At 35.9% G+C, this 22,482-nt stretch overlaps 1 protein-coding gene and 1 pseudogene across 4 annotated transcripts in view; both read right to left on the minus strand.

Annotated features, from left to right (window-relative positions):
- Positions 1-217: 217 nt before the first annotated feature.
- LOC125101369 (uncharacterized) lies at positions 218-397 on the minus strand (annotated as a pseudogene).
- Positions 398-541: 144 nt separating this feature from the next.
- Positions 542-22,482, minus strand: part of IL6ST (interleukin 6 cytokine family signal transducer) — a 56,515-nt gene continuing 34,574 nt past the window's right edge. For 3 of the 4 annotated variants that reach the window (XM_047729638.1, XM_047729636.1, XM_047729637.1), the window contains 12 exons: positions 17,994-18,160; positions 17,069-17,223; positions 15,187-15,346; positions 13,225-13,307; positions 12,179-12,389; positions 11,513-11,695; positions 9,492-9,593; positions 9,165-9,311; positions 8,723-8,863; positions 4,997-5,093; positions 2,421-2,502; positions 542-1,676 (listed from right to left, as the gene is read on the minus strand). In XM_047729638.1, coding sequence (XP_047585594.1) covers positions 942-1,676; positions 2,421-2,502; positions 4,997-5,093; positions 8,723-8,863; positions 9,165-9,311; positions 9,492-9,593; positions 11,513-11,695; positions 12,179-12,389; positions 13,225-13,307; positions 15,187-15,346; positions 17,069-17,223; positions 17,994-18,160 — 2,263 coding nt within the window. In that variant the 3' untranslated portion in view covers positions 542-941. Of the gene's footprint in view, positions 1,677-2,420; positions 2,503-4,996; positions 5,094-8,722; positions 8,864-9,164; positions 9,312-9,491; positions 9,594-11,512; positions 11,696-12,178; positions 12,390-13,224; positions 13,308-15,186; positions 15,347-17,068; positions 17,224-17,993; positions 18,161-22,482 lie in introns of those variants that run through there. The other variant, XM_047729639.1, reaches the window with a different exon arrangement.

Below are 22,482 nucleotides of genomic sequence, written 5' to 3' on the forward strand. Positions count from 1 at the left end.
CCAAGTTCTCTAGTATTAACAAAAAGGATAATGTTTGTATATATATATAGAAGAATGTTAAATAATGAAGGTCTTTAAAAAAACAAGGTCTTATAAATGGCAAAGAATTTTTAAAATGGCTAACATAGTTTGGCATTCATTCGTAGCTCTTACCTGGGCACTTTGCTGAATTTATGAATGATGATAAAAAGCAGATCTTGAAAATCTGTTAGACTGCTTAATGATGATACTAATATTCAAAAATATTCAGACTTGCACTCCATTTGTCTCATAATAGGCAGCATCATTACCAATGGAGGAGAATGAGGTCTACTACTTCCTGTTGGCAATATTCTATTAGCAATAATCGCGCCTCGGATAAACCTCATTGGCTATGATACTGCCACTGTGCAAAGCTACTGTTGGCAATATTCTAATTAGGCCCACTGTTTTGGCTGGTTTTGGTCAGACAAAAAAAGCTGGGTTCATATAATTATGCCACCTGCAGCTCTATGCTGTCATTTGAATAGTCTAGATCTCACTCTTCTGATTTTTTTAACTCTATCTCAGCCACTTTATTTGGTGCCTATTCTCAGTAAAATCAGTATAGCCGTACTAAGCGCATCTCTGCTTATTATTTAAATACCCTGTTTCCTAACAAATCAAAACAAGGTTTTAATTTGCAAAGTTGAGACAAGCTTTGTTTTTCTTCAGTGCAAACACCCTGAAACAGCACAGTATCATTCAGCTATTCAGAGGATGAAGTCAGTTTATGTAGTGCTTGAAGAAGAATCCCAGATATTCTGGAAGGGAAACTGCCCAGGGTGGGGGGGAGGACAGTTTGTTGTTGTCCTCAAGGGCAAATGATCATCTTCAGTGAGTGAAGATTATTTTTACCTGAAATAACAGATAAAATCAGCTTTTTAGTTTACAGGTACTGCTGAAGTTGTCAGGACTAGTCTTTACTGAGGCATGTAGCCACCTCGTCGGACAGTCTGTGGTAGGTAACTTTTAGGCATTCCTTCAATTGCAGCCTCCATCCCCACGGTTTCAAATCGCTCTACCAGTCCATCAGTATGTGGGCCAAAAGCATCTGCTACAGAAATTTCTTGAAACATTTTCATTTGCCCAGCTTCAAAGGGCTGTGAAATATCTGACATCTGCTGTTTGAGTCTCACAAAATCTTCTTCATTGACTGATGAAACTTGCTTTGACCTTTCAAAATGTGAAATATCTGGGCTGGTGTCACGCTGACTGCAGTTTTGTTTGAAATACTGTTGCCTGGGAAAACTGCCAGCACTGCCCTCTGTGTTATCTACCAGTTGTAGATCTTCAGGCCGCTCCTCAGAATCTAACAAGGGCTGGGTGGACTCAGATCTTGAGAAGACTTGGACCGATGGAACCTGGTGTCTGTAGCCACTGTGCACCACTGTGGAATACTGGACGGTGCCCGAAGTGTTTTGTGCAGACTCATTTTCATCGCTGCTAGAAATGCTTGGCCTAGAGGAGGACATGCATGAAGACCCTCCAATACCACTGCTGTGTCCTTCAGTACTAATTTTTTCCTTCTTGAACAGGTCCAGTGATTTCAGATCTTCTGGAAAAGGCTTTTTGTCATTTGCTGCTTCTATTTCCACAACACTCACATCAGTGAAATTGCCATCTGAATACATATGATCTTTTGAATTAAAATTATGCTAAGAAAGAAAGAAACTGTATTAGTAACTCTGATATACATTTACTCAAACTCTGAAACATATGGTAAATTCTAGTTAAAACCACAGAGAAATGCATCTCTGAAACTTCTCAGTTAATTCCCATGGTACAGACATAATGTGGGTCACTAGGTCCTGTCAACTAGCTGAACTGCAGGTACTGTGGGAATAATTCTGAGAAGCATCAATCAATGTATTTCACCAGAATTCCTAATCAATACTGTTGTTCAATTTTGATAAGCTACAGGTTGGTATACGAAGTCTACTTCATTACTAGACTATGGAGCCGAGGAGTACCAGGAAAGAAATACTCAAATGACTTAAATCCTGTAAAATGTATTCTAGATCTTAACCTAAAATTCAACGATTTCTATTAGAAGGTAGTAAAGTTAAGTCATTTCAACTTTAAGGTAGTTAGAAGAATTTAGGTTTCTAGAAATCTTTTCAGCAGTATTAAACTGGTGTACTGTTAAATTTGATTTTAATAGCCTATATAAAATGCTTGCCTTACAACAGTTACTACAGAGCAGTATTTACACATCAACTTTTCTATTTTCAGAGTTCCATCAAGTACTTTTCAGGTTAACAGAAGTAGGGAGTATCGGAATATGTTGTGTAATACTTTATTACCATTTATTTCTCAATTTGGGCTCATCAGTTGGTTTAACTCTAGAAACGTACCCTAACATGCCCATGTATAAACAAGTCAGAGACACTGTATCTTACCCTAGGAGGTGTATGAGGTGACCACTGGGCAATATGACTCTTTGAAGGATCTGGAACATTAGGCCAGATATGTTTTTTAATTCTGGAGAGAAAAGAAATACGCTGTTTGTGAGCTTAATCTAGCTGTAATAAAAAACTGTTAAGTATTCAACTTAAAAAAAACAAAAGTTGAGGCAAGTCACAAAGCCTTACAGTATACCCCTTTCCCAACAAAAAAAGCGAATGTTCAATTTCCAACTAAAACCACATAATAAATTTTTACATAGCTACCAGAAAAAACTTGATTTTTCACCAGAGTATTTATTTACCTTAATACAGTTCCTAACCCTAAGTGAGAGATCCCTAAGTGTATTTAAGTATACAGGAAGTGAGTCACCTTGAGAATAAGTTCAAATATAAAAATAAAGATGAGTAATAAGGTCCTGACTGACAGACTCTCCTGTGGAAACAACTATAAAATGTGGGTATAATATAAAAAGCAATAAAGTTAAGAACCTAAACAAAAATCATATGATCGGCAGATGACAAAAAAAAGCATCTGACAAAATCAACATCACATGTGATCCTAAAAGACTGAATGCTTTCTCCCTTAAAACCAGTGATAATGCAAAGTTTTACTTAACCAGTATAACAAGAAAAATAACTGAAAACAAAACATCAGAGTAACTATCTTCACTGGTGAGCAGCAAAAATGCTAAGAAATCCAAAAAGGTACTAGAATAGATGAATGTATCCAGGTCTTAGTATATAAGGACAGTAAGTTCTTTAAAAAAATTGCATTTCTATTTCTAGCAATGAACAACTAGAAGATAAAAATTTCTGAAAATGCCATTTACAACTGTATAAAAGATATTTAGTGATGAATTTAATGTAGGATGTGTAAGCCCTATCCCACTGGAAATAACACACTGCAAAAGAAAATTAAAACCTAAAGAGAGATTAATATACTCCTGAAAGACATGTGATTTATGCAGATGTAAACTCCTGTTCAGATTGTAGTTTTTCCCCAAATTGACTTACAGATTCAGTAAAATCTCAGTCAACATGTACTGGGTTCCCCCCCCACAACCAAGGAAATTTCCTTTTCATATCAGTATTAGTTATCAGTTTATCAAATACTCTAGTCAAAATAATTCTGAAAAATCAAGTATTAGAAGAATTCTACTAACTGCTCTCAAAATTACCACAGAGCAGTAACAAGACAGTATGGTACTAGGATAATTGACATATAGATCAGTGGAATAGAACGGAGTCCATAAATAAATCTAGACGTACTGATTTTGGCAAAGATATCCAGGCAATACAATGGGGCAAAAAGTAAATTTCAGTAAGTAAGGCTGGAATCTATGGGGGGAAAAAATGAACCCTGACCCTGGCCCTGTACCATGCACAAAAATAGATCATAGACCTTTGGCTACAATGATTAAAGTTCTAGAAGAAAACAAAGGAGAACATATTCATGACACTTGACTTAGGCAAAGATTTCCTATGTAGGACATAAACTTCATCAAAATTAGAAACTTTAGGGCGCCTGGGTGGCTCAGTGGGTTAAGCCGCTGCCTTCGGCTCAGGTCATAATCTCAGGGTCCTGGGATTGAGGCCCACATTGGGCTCTCTGCTCAGCAGGGAGCCTGCTTCCCTCTCTCTCTCTCTCTGCCTGCCTCTCCGTCTACTTGTGATCTCTCTCTGTCAAATAAATAAATAAAATCTTAAAAAAAAAAAAATTAGAAACTTTAGTTCTAAAGTCACAGTGAAGAAAATGAGAAGGCAAATCCACAAGACCAAACTTTCCAAAACACATTTGAGAATAATTCTGTAATCAGAGCATGTAAAGAACCTTACAGTTCAGCGTTCAGGCAAACAACCCAATGTAAAAACTGGCAGAAGATTTCAGAAGGTTTACCGCACCAAAGAATATATAGCAATGGCACATGAAAAGACCCATTACTACTTACTAGGGAAATGGAAATTAAGATCACAATGAAATAGCATTACACGCTGATAATGAAGTAGCTAAAATTAAAAACTGTGACAGCACCAAGTATTGATAATAGGGAACAACTGGAAGGCTCACAGAGCTGGTGCGAATACAAGATGGTATATCCACTTTGAAAAATAGTTTGACAGTTTCTCATGAACTTAATTAAATATGCACTCACCACCTGACCCAGCAATCCCACTACTAGGTATTTACACAAGATAAATGGTTAACATGCCCACGCAAAGATCTGCAGGTGAATATTCATGGCAGCATTATTCGCAATAGCCCCAATTCAAAGAAACAGCCTGCATTTCTATAACAGATGTTTGAACAAATTGATAAATGTATACTATAGAATACTATTCAATAAATAGGAAAAAGGAGTATATCCAACACTAAGTCTCAAGAACAGGTGAAATGCAAGACGTAATATAAAAAGACTACGTATTATTTGATTCTATTTATATGGAATCCTAGAAAAGGCAGAACTACAGTCACAGAAAGCAAATCAGTAATTATTGGGGCCAGAGGTTGAGGAGAGAACAGAGCATAAATCCAGCGGAAAAACTGTAAAAATAAAAACAGGGGTACTTACAGGTCTCGCTTATTAAAGCAGAACAGTACTCCCAAAAGGGTTGTCAATAGGAACGCTAAGCAAACAGGCACAACTATGGCTTCAATTTCTCCTTGAGCTAAAAACAAAGGGGTAAGGTAGAAAATAATGGTCAATGCCTATGTTGACACAAATAACACAACATCCCAGCCAGAGGATTGTTGAACAGATGAAATACCATCCGGTTTTTACAGCGTTTTTAACTTAAAAACTGGTTTCTCCCCCGCTTTTCTAGCCCTTTATACCTTACACAGTAACCTGGCCACAGGGTGAGCATAAACTGTTATGTTGGTTAGGGGAATAAAAAAGTTTATTTTACTGGACAGATAATCTACCCAGTAATTTGAGCTCCCAAACCTAACCATTTATTATGTTTATGATCTGCCCTCAGCAGAATCTTTTTTTTTTTAAGATTTTATTTATTTGTCAGAGAGAGAGAGGGAGAGAGAGCGAGCACAGGCAGACAGAATGGCAGGCAGAAGCAGAGGGAGAAGCAGGCTCCCTGATGAGCAAGGAGCCCGATGTGGGACTCGATCCCAGGACGCTGGGATCATGACCTGAGCCGAAGGCAGTTGCTTAACCAACTGAACCACCCAGGCGTCCCAGCCCTCAGCAGAATCTTAACAAAAGCTTATCTTTGAGATCTGTGAGTACTGGGGAGAAGTAGAGAAGTTGTAAAACGATCTTAATAACTGAACTACAGATGTGCTCCTCTATAAGGAATAAAAATAAAAGGTTCAGGCAAAATTTTTAGTAGCTATTTACTATTTTCAAAAAGATGGCATCAGGGCACCTGGATGGTTTGGTTGGTTAAGTGTCCAACTCTAGATTTCGGCTCAGGTCATGATCTCAGGGCACTGGGATTGAGCCCTAAGTCAGGATCTGCACTCAGCAAGGAGTCTGCTGGAGACATTCTCTCCTTCTCTCTGCGCCCCTGCCCTCCTCCCTGGTTGTGTGCTCTCTCAAATAAATAAATAATTAAAAAACAAAACAAAAACCAAGGCATATCTGATAAATGGCTAAGGAATTGTAAGTTTGTGTGTTTGTTTTTTAAAGATCTTGTTTGTTTATTTCAGACAGAGAGCACGAGCAGTGGGGAAAGGCAGAGGGAGAGAGAAGCAGATTCCCTCCTGAGCTAGAGCAGGCCAACTTGACAGGGCTCTGGGATCATGATCAGAGCCAAGGGCAGACACTTAACTGAGTCACCCCAGTGCCCAGAATTTTTAAGAATCTTAAGTACTCCTTAATCTTAAGGAGTGGCAGTAGTAGGAATAGTTATCACCTAAAAATCAGTAAGCCTAAAATTTCTAAATAGCAGATGATCCCTTATCTGCATTTAAAAGAGGGCTTACTTAATCAAATGAATCACTAATTGGATAGTTTATATTGGAGTTACTTTTTAATGATTTACCTTATGGTTGTTTCTGGTTAACTCCTCCAGTCTCCACCTAATTAGTCTTTCATGGGAAGACTTTATAAAAATAGTACTGCAGTCACATACTATTGACTTAGTCTAATCTTTGCACCACACATATCCCTTTGTAAGTAACTTTATCTTCTACAAAGCCTAACATAAATCAGTAAGTCAGATCAATGCTCAGGAAAAAACTGTAGACTGGCAAATACTAGTTACTTGTATGCTCAGGTTTCATATACTCTTATCTATAACAAATCAAATTCAGGCAGAACCTCTTCTGTACTGTTGCTAAACTTATATTTTTGTCTTGGGCCTTTGCTCATTCTGTCCTAAGATGTACTCTTCTTCCTATTTGTTCACATCCTAACCTTGAGGCTCAAGTACTGTCTCCTTTATAAAATCTTTTTTTTTATTTTATTTATTTATGTGACAGAGATCACAAGTAGGCAGAGAGGCAGGCAGAGAGAGAAGAGTGGAGGAAACAGGCTCCCTGTTGAGCAGAGAGCCTGATACGGGACTTGATCCCAGGACCCTGGGATCATGACCTGAGCCGAAGGCAGAGGCTTTAACCCACTGAGCCACCCAGGTGCCCCTATAAAATCTTTGATGATGAAAGTCGCCCCAACTAATTACCTTTAACTTCCTCCTCTATTTACTGCCTAGATGGCCCAAATGCCTTTCCATTCAATTACTTTGCTTATGCTACATTTCTTCAAATACACTGTAAGGTCCTTTGGGAGCAAGGCACATGTTATAGTAAGAAACCACAATAGTTCCACAGAACAATAAATAGATCAGTGAAAAAAGCAGATGATAAAGTAAATCCTATGCTCTAAATTTTGGGAAAAAAAAATGTATGCACAAATAATACTAGAAGGATACACAAATATGTTAAAAGATTATTCTAGATGAGAGATTAGGAGTGATTTTTCTTCTGCTCTACAGAATGTTACTTTCACAACCAGGATAGTATTTTAAAAGTTTTTTTTTGTTGTTTTTTTTTAAAGATCAATTTCAATTATTACTTGTTATATATATTTTATTAACATGTTGCCACAAATCTTATTCCAGAAACTATGTTCATTACTGGATATCACAGCAAAGCTCAGATCTTTTATTATCTATTTTATGTAGTTATTCATTTTCTCATTCAGCAATCAATCAGGAATATGAAGTTTCTATTTATCAATCACTGTGGTGGTACTTGGGGGTAGACATTACAAATACAATTATAATAAAATAAGTAATTTCTATACTGATTCAAAATGTAGTAGGAAAAAGAATGAATGCAGCTTCAGTCTGCATTAGGGAGGCTAAAGGAACAGCCAAAAGTAGGAAGCTCACACAGGAAAAGCTCACATTAGGAGAAGACAGAAAAAGATGGAGAAAATCCTGAGAAGCTCAGAGTCAAGGAAAGAGATTATCAAAGGGCATGCAAAAGCAGTAATTTAGAAGGCATGATCAACAGGACTTTATACTTGGCTTACGTAAGCAAAAAAGATAGGAAAAAATTTTCTACATCCTTATCTAAATTTCTGGCTTTGGCAAAGACCTGGATGGTTTTGTCAGGGAAAGAGAAATGTTATTTGTGAAGGAGAGAGAGGATGGCTGAAGTCACAGGGAGTATGAATAGGCAGATAATAAAATAGGGCTGAGAATAGAGCTCTGGAAAATACGAATCGTTTTTAAAAAGAAGAGTGAAAAGGAGGCCAAGAAGGAAGTACCAGAGCGGGAAAAGACTCAGGAGGGCGCTATTCCATAGAAGGACCAAGAGGCAGTTTCAAGGATGGAGAAGCCAACAGACTCAAATGCTGAGAAGTACAGAAAAAAGACTAAAACGCATGCCAGGGAGATAGTAACTAAGAAGACTTCCTTGAGGGACGTGAGGGAGATTTCAGTGGAGTGGGGGCTGGAGGCCTGGTTTCAAGAAGTCAAAGATGAGCTGGAGGAACGGAAGTAGAGTCTGGAAGGGTGGACTCATCTTTCCAGCAATCTGCCTATAAAAAGGATTAAGAGAAGGAAGAAAGACCACACTAGATCTTTGCCAGTAAAAGTATGAACCCACTTAGAAAGATACAAAAATTCTTTCAGCATTTAGAGAGTGTATAGATGAAATCAGCGAGAAGCCGTTAATGAAGTAACAGAGGTGAGTTTTGATAGTTTAAAGAAACCACCAAAATCAGATGACAGAAACTGTAATTTATGAAAAATGCTTTTCTATGAATCTAAGTCTGCTTTTAGTCCGATCAAACTTTAAAAAGAAAAAGAAGAAAAGAGCCAACATTACTTACCAAACTTTGGTGTAGTAAAAGTGAATTCTGGGCCATCCTTTCCACCTTCATCTGTGTATGCTGCCATTCGTACCATGTACAAAGTGTCACTGGTCAAAGAGGACAATGTATATTCTGTGTGAGAAGAATCCACATTCACAGCTAGAAGAAATCAGTAAGTGTGGTTTATTCAACTGCTCAATGTTTCTGATTTAGCTTTTGAAAAAGTATTAAGAATGCAAAAAATATTTTTCAGAAAATAACTTTCATGTCTCTGAAACACTCTTCTCCAGTAAGCACAACACAGTATTTCTTTACTAGGACCACAAAAGCAACCATTAGACAAATTCTCAGGTGCCTCTTTTCTGATGATAATATACTCTAAGATGTATAATTAAGAAAGAGAGACTTAATATTTAAAAGCTTAAGAAAAAAAACAGTTAAATACTGATAGTTTTATTACCGGTTTCATTTCCAATGATGGTTCTATAAAATATAGTATAATTTCGGATAAATCCATTCTGAACATCAACAGGAAGTTGGTCCCACTCTAAGACAGCTTCATTTTTCCCCACTTTTTTTGTCCGAACAGTAGGTCCTTTGGAAGGTGCTAGAATAGAAGAAAAAGTATTTGATAACTGAAAATCATTACAATTCAGTATATTACTAGAATTCACTGGAATTTAGTTATTTTATTTGAACACTGTAACACATACCCTTATTTTAAAAAGATAGAATGTGTTTGTTAAGAGCAAACAACACATTTCAAAGAAAATGAGTTTGGACTTACGAGCTTGTTTAAGGTATGCTTTTATAGACTCGGGGCTTCCTGGTCCATCAGCAAATACTGGAGTAACTGTTATCAAGTAACATTTGCTCTCTGCTAGGTTCCCTAAAGAAAGAAGAGGAGAGGAAGCATTTTTTTCCCCATAATAAAAGTGTAACTCCATTATTTATTTTTATATTATAATTTCATGGTTATTAAACTTTTAGAACTGCAGCTTTAAAGTAAGCATTGCTTTTTCTGTACTGGATTCAAGCTTAACAGTAAAAGTTAAATAAAAGCTTACTTTTATTGCCAATATCATGAATATACTGTCAGTTAAAGTAATTATTGTATTATTATCCAGAACTTACAATAAAACATTGATTTCAAATTATCCTTATCAAATTTGATAATTATCAAATTATCCTATTATAATTTGACAGTGTTTGTGTATTTTAACTAATTCTTGGAGAACTACCTGAAGTCCCACTGTTAAGAGCTAGGGAAATGGCCCTGGTTTGTCAGGTCACTGGGAAAAAAAGAATTAGTACTATTTCCCCGAAAAAGTTAAAAAAAATTAAAGTTATTTATTATTTATAAATTCTTTATGATCTCTTCAAATTAACAAAGTAATCTATTCCCAATACACAATAGTAAAAAATTTTTTAAGTTCTTTTTTTTTTTTTTTTTACAGAATTTTACCTGTCCACATCAGAAAATAAAGTATTTATTTTACTGAAGTTTACACATTCAGTAAGAACTTTTATTTCCTTAAATATTACTTATGAAGTTATAAAGTTATTATATGCTCCGCTGCTTTCTTAAACAGAGTAACTTTACTTTTTCTGGATGACTCAGTATTATCAAGATGATGAGTAAGTGTTATATTCTGCTGTAATACAGTGATGTTATCAGAGCTATGAACTCTTAGGGCTCCCTATGCAACCTGCAGTCTCTGGAGATTATGCTATGCGATCTTAAAAACATTTCTATTGTCCAGTTATTACCAATGTAGGTCTTCCCTCTAGCTCTACCTTGCTTTTAATAAGGCTGAGAAGAAACCAAATTTATTAAAATTGTTTACTAAATAAGAGGGTAAGGAGGGCCAAATAGCCTTTTTTTTTTTTTTTTTAATTTTTTTATTTTTTTCAGCATAACAGTATTCATTATTTTTGCACCACACCCAGTGCTCCATGCAATCCGTGCCCTCTACAATACCCACCACCTGGTGCCCCCAATCTCCCACCCCCCCACCCCTTCAAAATTCTCAGATCGTTTTTCAGAGTCCATAGTCTCTCATGGTTCACCTCCCCTTCCAATTTCCCTCAACTCCCTTCTCCTCTCCATCTCCCCAAATAGCCTGTTTTATAAATCAAACTCACAAACCTTATGGCAGTTATGTCCTTGTTTACAGCTTTTCTCTAATTAATTATATTATTCATAGCTGAATTCTAATGGTTATCCTTCCGTACTTGGGGGGGGGGGCCACATACAAGCTGAATGTTTTCTCTTTAAAGCTGTTTTATCACTTCAAAGCCACACAGTAAGTTATACCTTAAAATGCAGGGTAATCCACCATTCTGGAGCTCTACAACATCATTACTTTCTGTCCATTACAACTTCCAGTTAAAAGACATAAGGTAATCTGAGTTCTAATTCCACTTTCCCTATTCAACAGCTCTAAGAGTGTAAGTCATTCAGATGCTACGGAAAAATATTTTCTCATTGCAGGATGAGGTAGTTAAATCAGGTACAGAAAGAATGCAAATAATTACAAGCAGAGGTCATATAATATTTCTCTTTACAGTTTAAGCGCAACACTTAACTATAAAGAGAAATACTATTAACCCCACTTTGTCCATAAAAAGACCCTGCAACTGAACAAGGTTAGATGTGACTTAGTGAGAGTCACACATATGGCAAACTAGATGTAACTTTTCAGGGGACCACAGCATCTGTAATGCACAAATAATATGTAGAAGAAAAATCTGTCTGAAGAGTAAGACATAAGGATATCAACTTAAATTTTTTCTAACCAGGTATACCTCTTAAATAGGTGCGGTGTACTAATCCATCCTCCTGTTGCCAGTCTGGGATACAGGGCGATTTATCTGATAATACACACCACTCAAGGATGTATTTGTTTACAGATTCATTCGGAGCAGTCCATTCCACCCAAAGCATATTATCTTTGGGAAATGCTTTAAGATTCCTTACAGGGCGAGTAGCTTTAAAACAAAGGTTGAATACCGATATGATAAGTGAGCATTAAAAATCTGTAATTTTGCTATCTTACATAGCCTTTCTATCAGTTTTTGTAGCATATGTATTTCCATGAATAAAGGCACATTATAATTTACATATAGACAATTTATTTTGAAACTAAAATGCTTCCTTTCTCAAAATTCTTCAAGTGTTTTCTATATGTAAATGGCTTTTTCCTTCTTTGAAAGCTATGAACAATATATTTAAGTCATATTCATATATGGTTCCCAGAGTCTTAAAATAGTATGTAAAAAACAAGTAATCAGAAAAGACTGAAATGAATTAAGTAGTTCACTTCAAAGTTTAAGTGAGCCACCTAAGAATAAAACAAATTACTTGGCTGTTCACTTAGAGTAAGTTAACTATGTACTATGCCACAGAGTATCTTCTACATTAAGAACCACCTTTTCCCATCCATAAGTCGATGCCATCTCACAGACACAAACCTTTAAAGTCATAAGCAGGGATAGTTAAAACAGCTGCATCTGATTTGCCAACCAGATTCCTCGCTGTGAGAGTTGCTATGTAACGATCATTTGTGATGTTTACTGTCCATTTGGTTTCATTAACTGTGTAATTCTGTAAATGTGATTTCCATCTTGTGAGGGTCACTTCATAATCCAAAATTTTTCCATTGGCTTCAAAGGGAGGCAATGTCTGTAATAAAATATTTTAAAAATTTAATAAAAGTTAATCATTTTTCCATGTTCACAAATTCTGCTGTTATGCAAAACCTCTAAATGTTTAACTGAAAAAAAGGTACCTGCAACCTCATTTACAATTTACTACCTTAAGTAAACTACTACATAGTAAGTGAGTAAACCTGTAACTTTAGGAAGAAAAGTAGCACCATTTCATTAGCTTTTAGTTCTGTATAGTACCTGCACTGTGGCTATCTGGCTCTAAATTATATTTTATTCCTGAGGTTTTTTTTTTTTTGTTCTTTTTGTTTTAGTATGGATACGCTTGCAGCCTTACAGAGTTGACAACAATTATTATTGGCAATACTTTTGATTACTCAAAACCTTTAAAAATTGTTTTCTATGAGGCACTCAGGAAAGTTGGATGACAGACAAAATCCTTCTCATAGAACTTCTCACAAATGCTTAAGTATTTAACAGATATAACCTGCAGTTTATGTAATATATACAAAGCTTTGTGTTTCTATTTGTCAAATGTTTTCCTGATACTGAGATGAATAAAAATTTAAGTTAAAAAACTACACTCATGGGGCGCCTGGGTGGCTCAGTGGGTTAAGCCACTGCCTTCAGCTCAGGTCATGATCTCAGAGTCCTGGGATCGAGCCCCGCATCGGGCTCTCTGCTCAGCAGGGAGCCTGCTTCCTCCTCTCTCTGCCTGCCTCTCTGCCTGCTTATGATCTGTCAAATAAATAAATAAAATCTTAAAAAAAAAAAACTACACTCATAATACCATATAAAATGTATTTATGTAAGTGACAAAAGATAAACATGCAATTTTTTTTTTTTTTTACCTTCCATATGAGTTGTACAGATCTATAGCCATGAGTATGGGATGGCTCTATCTTATACCAGAAACTTGGTGCCTTGGATGGTCCTAAAAAAATGACATGAACTTTTTAAAATAGAAGTTTTTAACAATAAAGTATCATCTTGGAAATTATTCTCTTACTTTGTTCTTAATATTCTTGCCCTTTAGTCACTGTTTAAACTATCATTTTCCCCATTCTAGTATGCTATGCCTGGGTTTTCCTTTAGTCAGGTAATAGACCACTTGGTAATTTAGATTATACTGGATTATTTTTCTAATCTTGAAATTGTGAAACTACAAACATATCCTAAGGTATAACCAAAGATGGATCATCACTTCTTACTGCTGGAACTCAAACTGAAAAATTATGTTTAAATATATACTTAAAACTCCTGTGTGTGTGTGTGTGTGTGTGTGTGTGTGTGTGTGTGTGTGTATAGGAATATAAAACAACATAAATGGAATAAATGTGGGCTAAGTTTATTACCTTATGTTAGGACTGTTGACAAGATACAATAAAAATGAATTCGCAGTGTTGCCGTCATAATCACCAATGTGAGAAATGAAAATCCACTTTATAAAACCAAGTATCAAATGCTAATAAATTAGGTTTTAAAAATTCCTATGGAATCAACCGATTTTTCAGAATTTTTTAAGTGCAATTATAAGCTATGGTTCAATAGAATAAGAAAGGATCTGAATAAATCTAAGCAATGATGTGATTTACTAAAAAGAGGTAATTATGGAGGACAAAACAGAGAAAAAGGACACAAGGCTGGGGACAAGGTTGCCAGTACGGATATACACACGAGTATACAAAATAAAGACCAAGAAACTATAATGAAAGTGTTATAGTCCAAAAAGACTTCCTAAAAAAGAATCTAGAGGAATCACTCATTAAATTGAAGAATTGCTTAATCTAATGGTTCATGATTTTCCACCATCTCCCCTCCCAAAAAACACACACAGGCACTAGCCGTAATATTTTGCCCACACTTGAGTTCAGGAACCACCCTCCCCTCGCCTACCCTCTGCAACTGACCCACCAGCTTTCAAGGCCCCATGGATCCCAGTTTAAGAATTCCTAGCCAAGACAAAGAAATCCAGTTGAAGATCCTCAAATCAGCAATAGCAGAACTACTTTCTTTCATGTCACTTATGAGAATAAGAGAAAATCTTAGTGGAAAAGGCAGTTTACTTTTCTGCCTTTGATAATCTCACTTCACTATCTAACCTCTAGTGAAGCTGTAAGTGAAGGGACAGTGGTGGTACAGGAGGTTTTAAAGCCAGAGCTGTTGCCATTGACACCTGAAGGGTGAAACTATGGAATAAAACTGTTCAAAAAGAAAAATCTGTATGCCACAGGACTATTTCTTGACTGCTACAAAAGAAATTACTGATTTTAACTGCTGTGGGCAGGAAATCTTACCTTGGATCCTATATACCCTTTTATGACTTTTGGATTCTATATTCTATGCCCCGTATGATCGTGGGGGGTGGGGAAAGGAAAATGAAAATAAACCAAAACTCCAGGATTCTTTTCCAGGGGTTTATTAAGTGCTGGTAGAAATGAACAAGTAATAGTACACATGTATTTCTGACAGTGAGGGACTATGGTATATTTTGTTAGTATGACTTTAATGAGTCAGGATATGATTCTCTTTTTGGGGTATCTTTGAACTACCGTCCTTTATAAAATGTTCTGGACTTAACTGTTAGTTCAGAGGTTTTCTCATGGTCATTCCCTGATATCTTCTTTATGAGGAATCAAATAGATTAATATAATCATGCACATTTTACATCTTGATGTTAGAACAGAAGTGTAAAATACAAGTTTGAATAAAATGGTCATAAAATAAGGAGGTGGTCTACATTACTAAAACCAGATACAATTCATAGCCCTAATTCCAAAACCTTTATTTCCTCAGGTATCTTAATTACTCACTATCTTCATATGTGATACCACTTGCTTCTTCACTCCAGTCACTCCAGAAGCCTTTACCATCTTCCTTCATACAACGAATCCTGAATACATATTCTGTAAAAGGTTTAAGGTCCTGGACAGTGAAGGAAGATCGAGTGGATGCTGTATCTTCAGGAGGAATCTGAAATCAAAGCAGATCAACTAATTAAAAAAACCCCATGTATTTATTGTAACTGTCCTAAATTCCCTAACATTTTGGAAACTCATTTAATGAAACTAGACTAATAAATTAAAGTCAAGTTCAGGAGAGATATAAATGCAAATCAAAAAGCTGTCTAATTAGTGAAGTCAGTAGATTTGGAAAGTATGGAAACATCTATTATTAATCCATTCATTTATTTTTCTTCCATGGGGCCTGTAACACTTAGGGTCTCAGCAGGAGAAAGATAGTATACTCCAATTAGAATTCAATTCAGGAAGGGTTTTAAAAGGAAGTATGGGCAGAGTATAGGGAAACCTTAGATAGTGGTCATTACTGAGGGGCTTGGAGCTGTTATTACTCCCAGGCCAAAAGGGCTGACAACAGCAACTGGGAGAAGAGGGTCAGACGGGATTAACTTTAGTAGAACAGTGACCTTAGGCTGAGAGAATGGGCAGCTCCAGGAGGAAACAGGGAAAATAAATATGCTGATCTCTTTTCTCTCTTGCCAGATCCCCTGCTTCCTTTAACCATATTCACCAAGAAACCAGAGAGAATGTGAACCCTCAGATGAAATCCATACAGGTCAGCATTCCAAGACAAGAGTAAGCACAGTAGGGAAGAGCAGAGTACAACTCTGGGTAGGAAAAAGGCAGATATCCAGCCCAATCAAGAAAAACAAAACTTATTTTCAGAAAAGAGAGAATACAGATAAATAATTCTATTATTATGGTATTTCATTACTATGATATTTCAATAGTGAATACAAAGCAGGTATCTTTTTTTGTTATTATTAATGAAGATTCTGTGATACCAAAAAATATTCTGAAGTTCAGGTATGTATCCTCTCTGTATAATATGAAGCATTAATCCATTTTCATTTGTTGCTTTTTCTAATTTTATTTTGACCAGTCCTTCTGTAAGTGGAATGGAAAGCAGAAGTATTAAGATCATGAGCTCAAATCCTTATGAGCTCATTATTGCAACAAGAGAAAGAAAAAGCACAGTGTTAGTGACAGATGAAGTTGTAACAAAGAATATTACGGGGAGCACAAGCTATGGTGATTGTCTTTTTTAAAAATTCCAAGTACTTCTTTTGGTGACAGCATCATCTTTGGGTATACTCTTCTGTTCCTTTTCAGTCTTTTAAGTTCCCCAATAACTACTTCCTCTACAAAAGTTGACATGCTTTCTAAAAAGCACCAGATAGTGAATATTTTAGGCTGTGGGCCAGACAGCCTCTGTTCCAATTGCTCAACTTGTCCACTGCAGCACAAAATAGCCAAAGATAATATTTAAAAAAAAAAAAAGAAGTGTGGCTGTGTTCCAGCAAAACTTTATTTATAAAGACAGATGGCTGGCTGAAATTGGCTTGCAGATTTAGTTTGCCAACCCCTGCTCTACCTTAGCCAAATAATCTCTTTATATACTCCCCCACTTAATTTGCTCATTTTTTGTGTTCCTTTCACCTCCCATCAAAAATACTATTCCTTACCACCTGGTATCACTCCCATACTTCAAAGCTACTGTACTAAGCAAAACTGTATTTTCAATCTGAATGTCTTCCTGTTTGCCCCTGCATGAAACACAGATCAAGAAGAGGAATCAAGCAAAATATTTCATGTAACCACAACCTTAGGATATTCAGACTTTTAGGTTAGAGGGTTGCAAAGCTATTTGCATAAACAGTAACTTGCAATTTACCTGGCTCCAAACTGAGGCATCTCTGGTCCTATATTGAATGTTATATTTCAGTCTTATAAAATCCTGGATACTTGAGTTGATCCATGTCAATTTTAAGATACTGGACAGTTCCTCTGAGTTGCTTACGGATAAATTATGTGGCGGATTGGGCTTCACTGAAGAATAATATAAATCCGAATATTTATCATGGTTCATTTTTATAACTTCTTATACAAACTCAAACATACTATTTTATTTTGTATTTATTCTTACCAAATGAACTATTATTTTGGAAAACAATGCAATGTCATACTATTATAATGAAGAGAAAAGGTTTCTAAAGAAATTGTAGTTTTGTCAAGTTATTATATGCCTATTAATCTTTTCAGGTTCAGTTATCAAAAGACAAATATTTATGATATATGTAAAGACAGAGACAATAAAAACAAAACATGGGGGCGCCTGGGTGGCTCAGTGGGTTAAAGCCTCTGCCTTCGGCTCAGGTCATGATCTCAGGGTCCTGGGATTAAGGTCCTGGGATCGAGCCCCGCATCGGACTCTCTGCTCCGCAGGGAGCCTGCTTCCTCCTCTCTTTGCCTGCCTCTCTGCCTACTTGTGATCTCTGTCAAATAAATAAATAAAATCTTAAAAAAAAAAAAAAAACAAAAAAACAAAAACAAAACAAAACATGTATACTATAAATTGCTATGTTGTAAAACGTTTGATAATTGCATAAATACTAGCAGGTAACATTCAAAGTCAAAACCACTGTAGTATAGCTGTATTATTAATATTTTTCCAGATTTTTAATGTTGTTATTAATGCAAATTTATAAAAATCATTAAAAGAGTAAGTGCTTTTTCTATATTGATTAAAATCTAAAAAACTAAATTAATAAGCCACTGTATATACCCCAATAAATTCTCAAATTCAGGCTTATAACTACCTTTATCTACAGGATCAAAATTTATATGATCTGATGTAACTCTCCCAAGGGCATTCTCTGCTTCTACCCAGACTTCAGTGTTGACAAAATACACAGGAGAATAATCAACAGTGCATGAGGTGGGGGTGTCACGTTTTGTTTTACAATCAGCAAACTTCTCTGTTGCCCTAAATACAAAAATGGAAGAATTGAGCATTAAAAACAGATTTTAAAAAATTACTGTGAAAAAGGTTACCTAATGAAGCCCAGACTTACAGCTTAAAATAAAATTTGTTAAGAACTATCAGGCTTTCCTTTAAAATGGAGTTTGAGCTGTATCTTAAAACTTTTTTTTTTTCCAAAATTTTACGCCAAGAACATTACATTTAGAATACTATGCTCTATCCCCAATGACCCATCTCTAAAAATTCTCTATTTCCTGTGACCTTACGATTTCTTTCCATTCCTGAAACAATCCTTACTGTACCCTCAATGTCCTCCTTCAAGCAGTTATGATTATTCTAAGCACAATATACTAGGTGACAGGAGGACAGGGTAAGAATTTCTGTCAACCCCAGAAAATCCCCATAGCCTCTTTCCAGTCAAACCCTTTCTGATTTCTATCATGAAAAAAGTTTCAAGTGGTACTATTTACTCACTTAATTTTAAATTATGCATTAAAAAACATATACACACTTTTTTTTAAAGTAGGAGGTTAAGTCAAAACCACAATCAAACAGGTAACTTTTATGAATTACTATGATGTATACCTGAAATAAACAGGATATTGTAGATCAATTATGTCTCAATTAAAAAATTCCTAAAAATCAAAAGCAAAATGAAACATATGAACTCTTGTATTGAGTTGGTCCTTTAACACACAGAAACTATTTTAAGTGCCTTAATTTTTGTAATTTTTTTTTAAGATTTTATTTATTTACTTGCGAGCGAGCGAGCAGAATCAAGGGGAGTGGGAGAGGGAAAAGCCAGCTCCTTGCTGAGCAGTGAGCCTGATTCAGAGTGTGATCCCAGGCCCCTGGGATCATGCATGACCTGAGCCGAAGGCAGATGCTTAGCCGACTGAGCCACCCAAGCATCCCTTTTAAGTAGCTTTAAAACGTCATTTAAGGGGCACCTGGGTGGCTCAGTGGGTTAAAGCCTCTGCCTTCGGCTCAGGTCATGATCCTAGGGTCCTGGGATCGAGACCCGCATCGGGCTCTCTGCTCAGCGGGGAGCCCGCTTCCTTCTCTCTCTCTGCCTGCCTCTCTGCCTACTTGTGATCTCTGTCAAATAGATAAATAAAAAATCTTAAAAAAAAAAAAAAAACACATCATTTAACTATATCCTTAGGGGAAGAAAAACAATCTTAAAATTTGTTTTAGTATTCATATTGTTATGTTGATATTGGCATTGCTATTCTGCAGCTGCTGCTTACTATGAGATAAAGCAAAGAACTATTATTATATTGGTGGTGCTGGAGACTAAGGTTTTCAGCACAGAAGATGTAGATGTTAGATGGATGACATAAGTAAAAACAGGTAGTCCAGATTTTAAACTGGAAATATCAGTATTAGTGCATGATGTATTTTACCTTAAAAACATTTCCTAGCTGTATCTGCTGTAAAACCCTAGAACAAGCCCATAGCAGTAAGCTCCCCTAGCTTGACTGTAGTCTAAACAGTATTTTCTATTAAATGGAACCATGGCTACTTGGGAAATGGTTGATTCTAGGCCTGGGGAAGGACATATATACTAAGATGAATCTGGAAAGTCATGTCCTATCAAAAAGGAAGGAAGCTGTCGAAGACAGCTATCAAAGACTAGTGAGTGAAGTCAAAAGGAAAAGCCAACCTGAGTAGGTTCCTAACCAAAGATGGGACAATGTAAGTATCAAGAAAAGTAATAGTAATGGACTGAAACATGTAAAATGTGTTTCAGTATGAATTTGTAATGAAGGAGAAAAAAAAACCCTCATCTTTAGGGGATGCTAGGGAACTAATGCTTTATAAAACTGGTTAGAAAGGGGAAACATTAATACCATTTTGCTTCTATGAACTGTACCTCAGGGTAACCAATAGTTGATGAAAGAAGTTTTAAGTGTATCAGGTTTTTACAAAAAGAATACCACTATTTTTTACCTCATGTACAAATAACGATCACTGATGGCTCCAACCTTTAAATGAAAAACTAATGGGAAGCAACATGGTTACATCCCCAAAACTATTCTGCTGAGTCATAACCTTTCACAGAAGAGTACATGCTGTATGATTGCATCTACATGACAGTCAGAACAAACAAAAATTTACAGTGAAGAAAATCACTGCAGTAGTTGCTTTGTGGGATGGGGTGAGATAGAGTGGTGGATAGGACTGACTGGGAAGGAGCAGAGTGAACTTTCTGGGGTGTAAGTAATGTTTTTTATCTTGGTAAGGTCTAAGTTATGTAACTATACTAGTCAAAGGTCACTGATTGATACGCTTCAGGTATCTAAGATATATTTAAAGATGCACAAATTTTACCAAAAATCAAAAATGTACCTGTAAATGTATAATTACATCTACTTAATAATGTAAATGCTGGAGTGTTTAAGGGTGAAATATACTAACACCTGCAAGTCACTTTGAAATACATTAAAAAACAAAAAAAAGATGGATAGGTGGAGAGAAGTATGCATAAACACCACATATGTGATAAAGCAAACACAGTAAAATGTTAATTATAGGATCTAAAGATGGATCTGTATAAGCATTCACTGCAAAGTTCTTCCAGCTTTTGATAAAAACTGCAGTCAAGAACTGTTTAAGATCAATTTGTACTATGTATGCAGTGTGTGTCAGTCATATCAAAGCCAAGTCCAATAAACAAAACCTGTCTTTACCCAAAAAAAAAAAAAAAAAAAAAAAAAAAAAAAAAAAAGATACTTTGTAAGAATGGATCAAGCTGGCAACAGTACCTAAAACCACCTCTCCATCTTAGTATCAGAAAAACAAAAGCTCTCAACAAAAGATGTTAGATCTAATGAGTGCATTTAGTAAAGTTGAACAATACAAAATTAAAATACAAAAATCAGTAGTGCTTCTATACACTTACAATGAATTTTCTAAAAAAGAAATCAAGAAATCTATCGAGCATCAGAAAAAATAAAATAGAATACATTTAACTAGGGAGGTAAAAGACCTCTATTCTGAAAACTATAAGACATTGATGAAAGAAATCAAAGACACAATAAATGGAAAGGTACTCCGTGCCCACAAATTCCAAGAATATTGTTAAAACATTAATACCACCAAAAGCCATCTACAGATTCAATGCAGTAAGATTATGATGACAATTTTTTACAAAAGTACAGAAAAACACTCTAAAATTTATGTGGAAACACAAATGACTTAACAGTCCAAAAAAAAAAAAAATCCTGAGGAAAAAAAGAATAAAGCTGGAAAATATCACACTTCCTGGTTTCAGTCTATACTATGAAGTTAGAGTCATCAAAACATATAGTACTAGCATTAAAAATAGACCAACCAGTGGAAAGAACTAACTAAAAGCCTGGAAATAAACCCAAGCACAATTCAATTAATTATGCCAAATATTTGACAAGGGACCCAGGGGAATTCCTAACAGTGCTGGGATAACTGGATATTCACCTACAAAAGAATGAAATTATCCCCTATCTTGTATGATTCACAAAAATGAACTTAACATGGAATAGAGTTAAATCTATGACTTCAAATCCTGAAACTCCTAGAAGAAAATGTAAGAATAAAGCTCTGTGACATGGGTCATTGTACTGATTTTTTGGGTATGACACTCAAAGCACAAGCAAAAATAGGAGACACACATGTACAACTACGCAAAACTAAAAATGCGGGGTGCCTGGGTAGCTTAGTCAGTTAAGCATCAACCTTTGGCTCAGGTCATGATCTCAGAGACCTGGATCGAGCCTCCTATTGGGGTCCCCAGTAGGCGAAGAGTCTGCTTTCTCTTTCTCCCTTTGTTACTCCCCCAGCTCCCACATGTGCTCTCTTGCTCTGTCAAATAAATTTTTTTTAAAAATTAGATAAAAATAAGAATCTGGGGATGCCTGGGTGGCTCAGTCGGTTAAGCCGCTGCCTTTGGCTCAGGTCATGGTCCCAGGATCCTGGGATCAAGTCCTCCATCAGGCTCCTTGCTTAGCAGGGAGCCTACTTCTCTGCCTCTGCCTGCCACCCTGCCAGCTTGTGTGCGTGCTCTCTCTGACAAATAAGAAAGTAGAATCTTTAAAAAAATAATAATAATAAATAGAAATCTGCATAGAATCCATTAACCAAGTGAAAAGACAACCTACAGAATAGGAAAAAATATTTGGAAGCCATAGATCGGATAAGGGGTTAACAGTTATAATATATAAAGAACTCTAAAACTCAACAGCAAAAGAATAATCTAAATAAAAAATCGGTAGAAGATCTGAACAGGCATTTCTCTAAAGAAAATAATATGAAGAGGCAACAGGTACATGAAAAGACACTCAGCA

The sequence above is a fragment of the Lutra lutra genome, chromosome 5 (assembly GCF_902655055.1).
Source record: "Lutra lutra chromosome 5, mLutLut1.2, whole genome shotgun sequence".
Classification (NCBI taxonomy): Eukaryota; Metazoa; Chordata; class Mammalia; order Carnivora; family Mustelidae; genus Lutra; species Lutra lutra.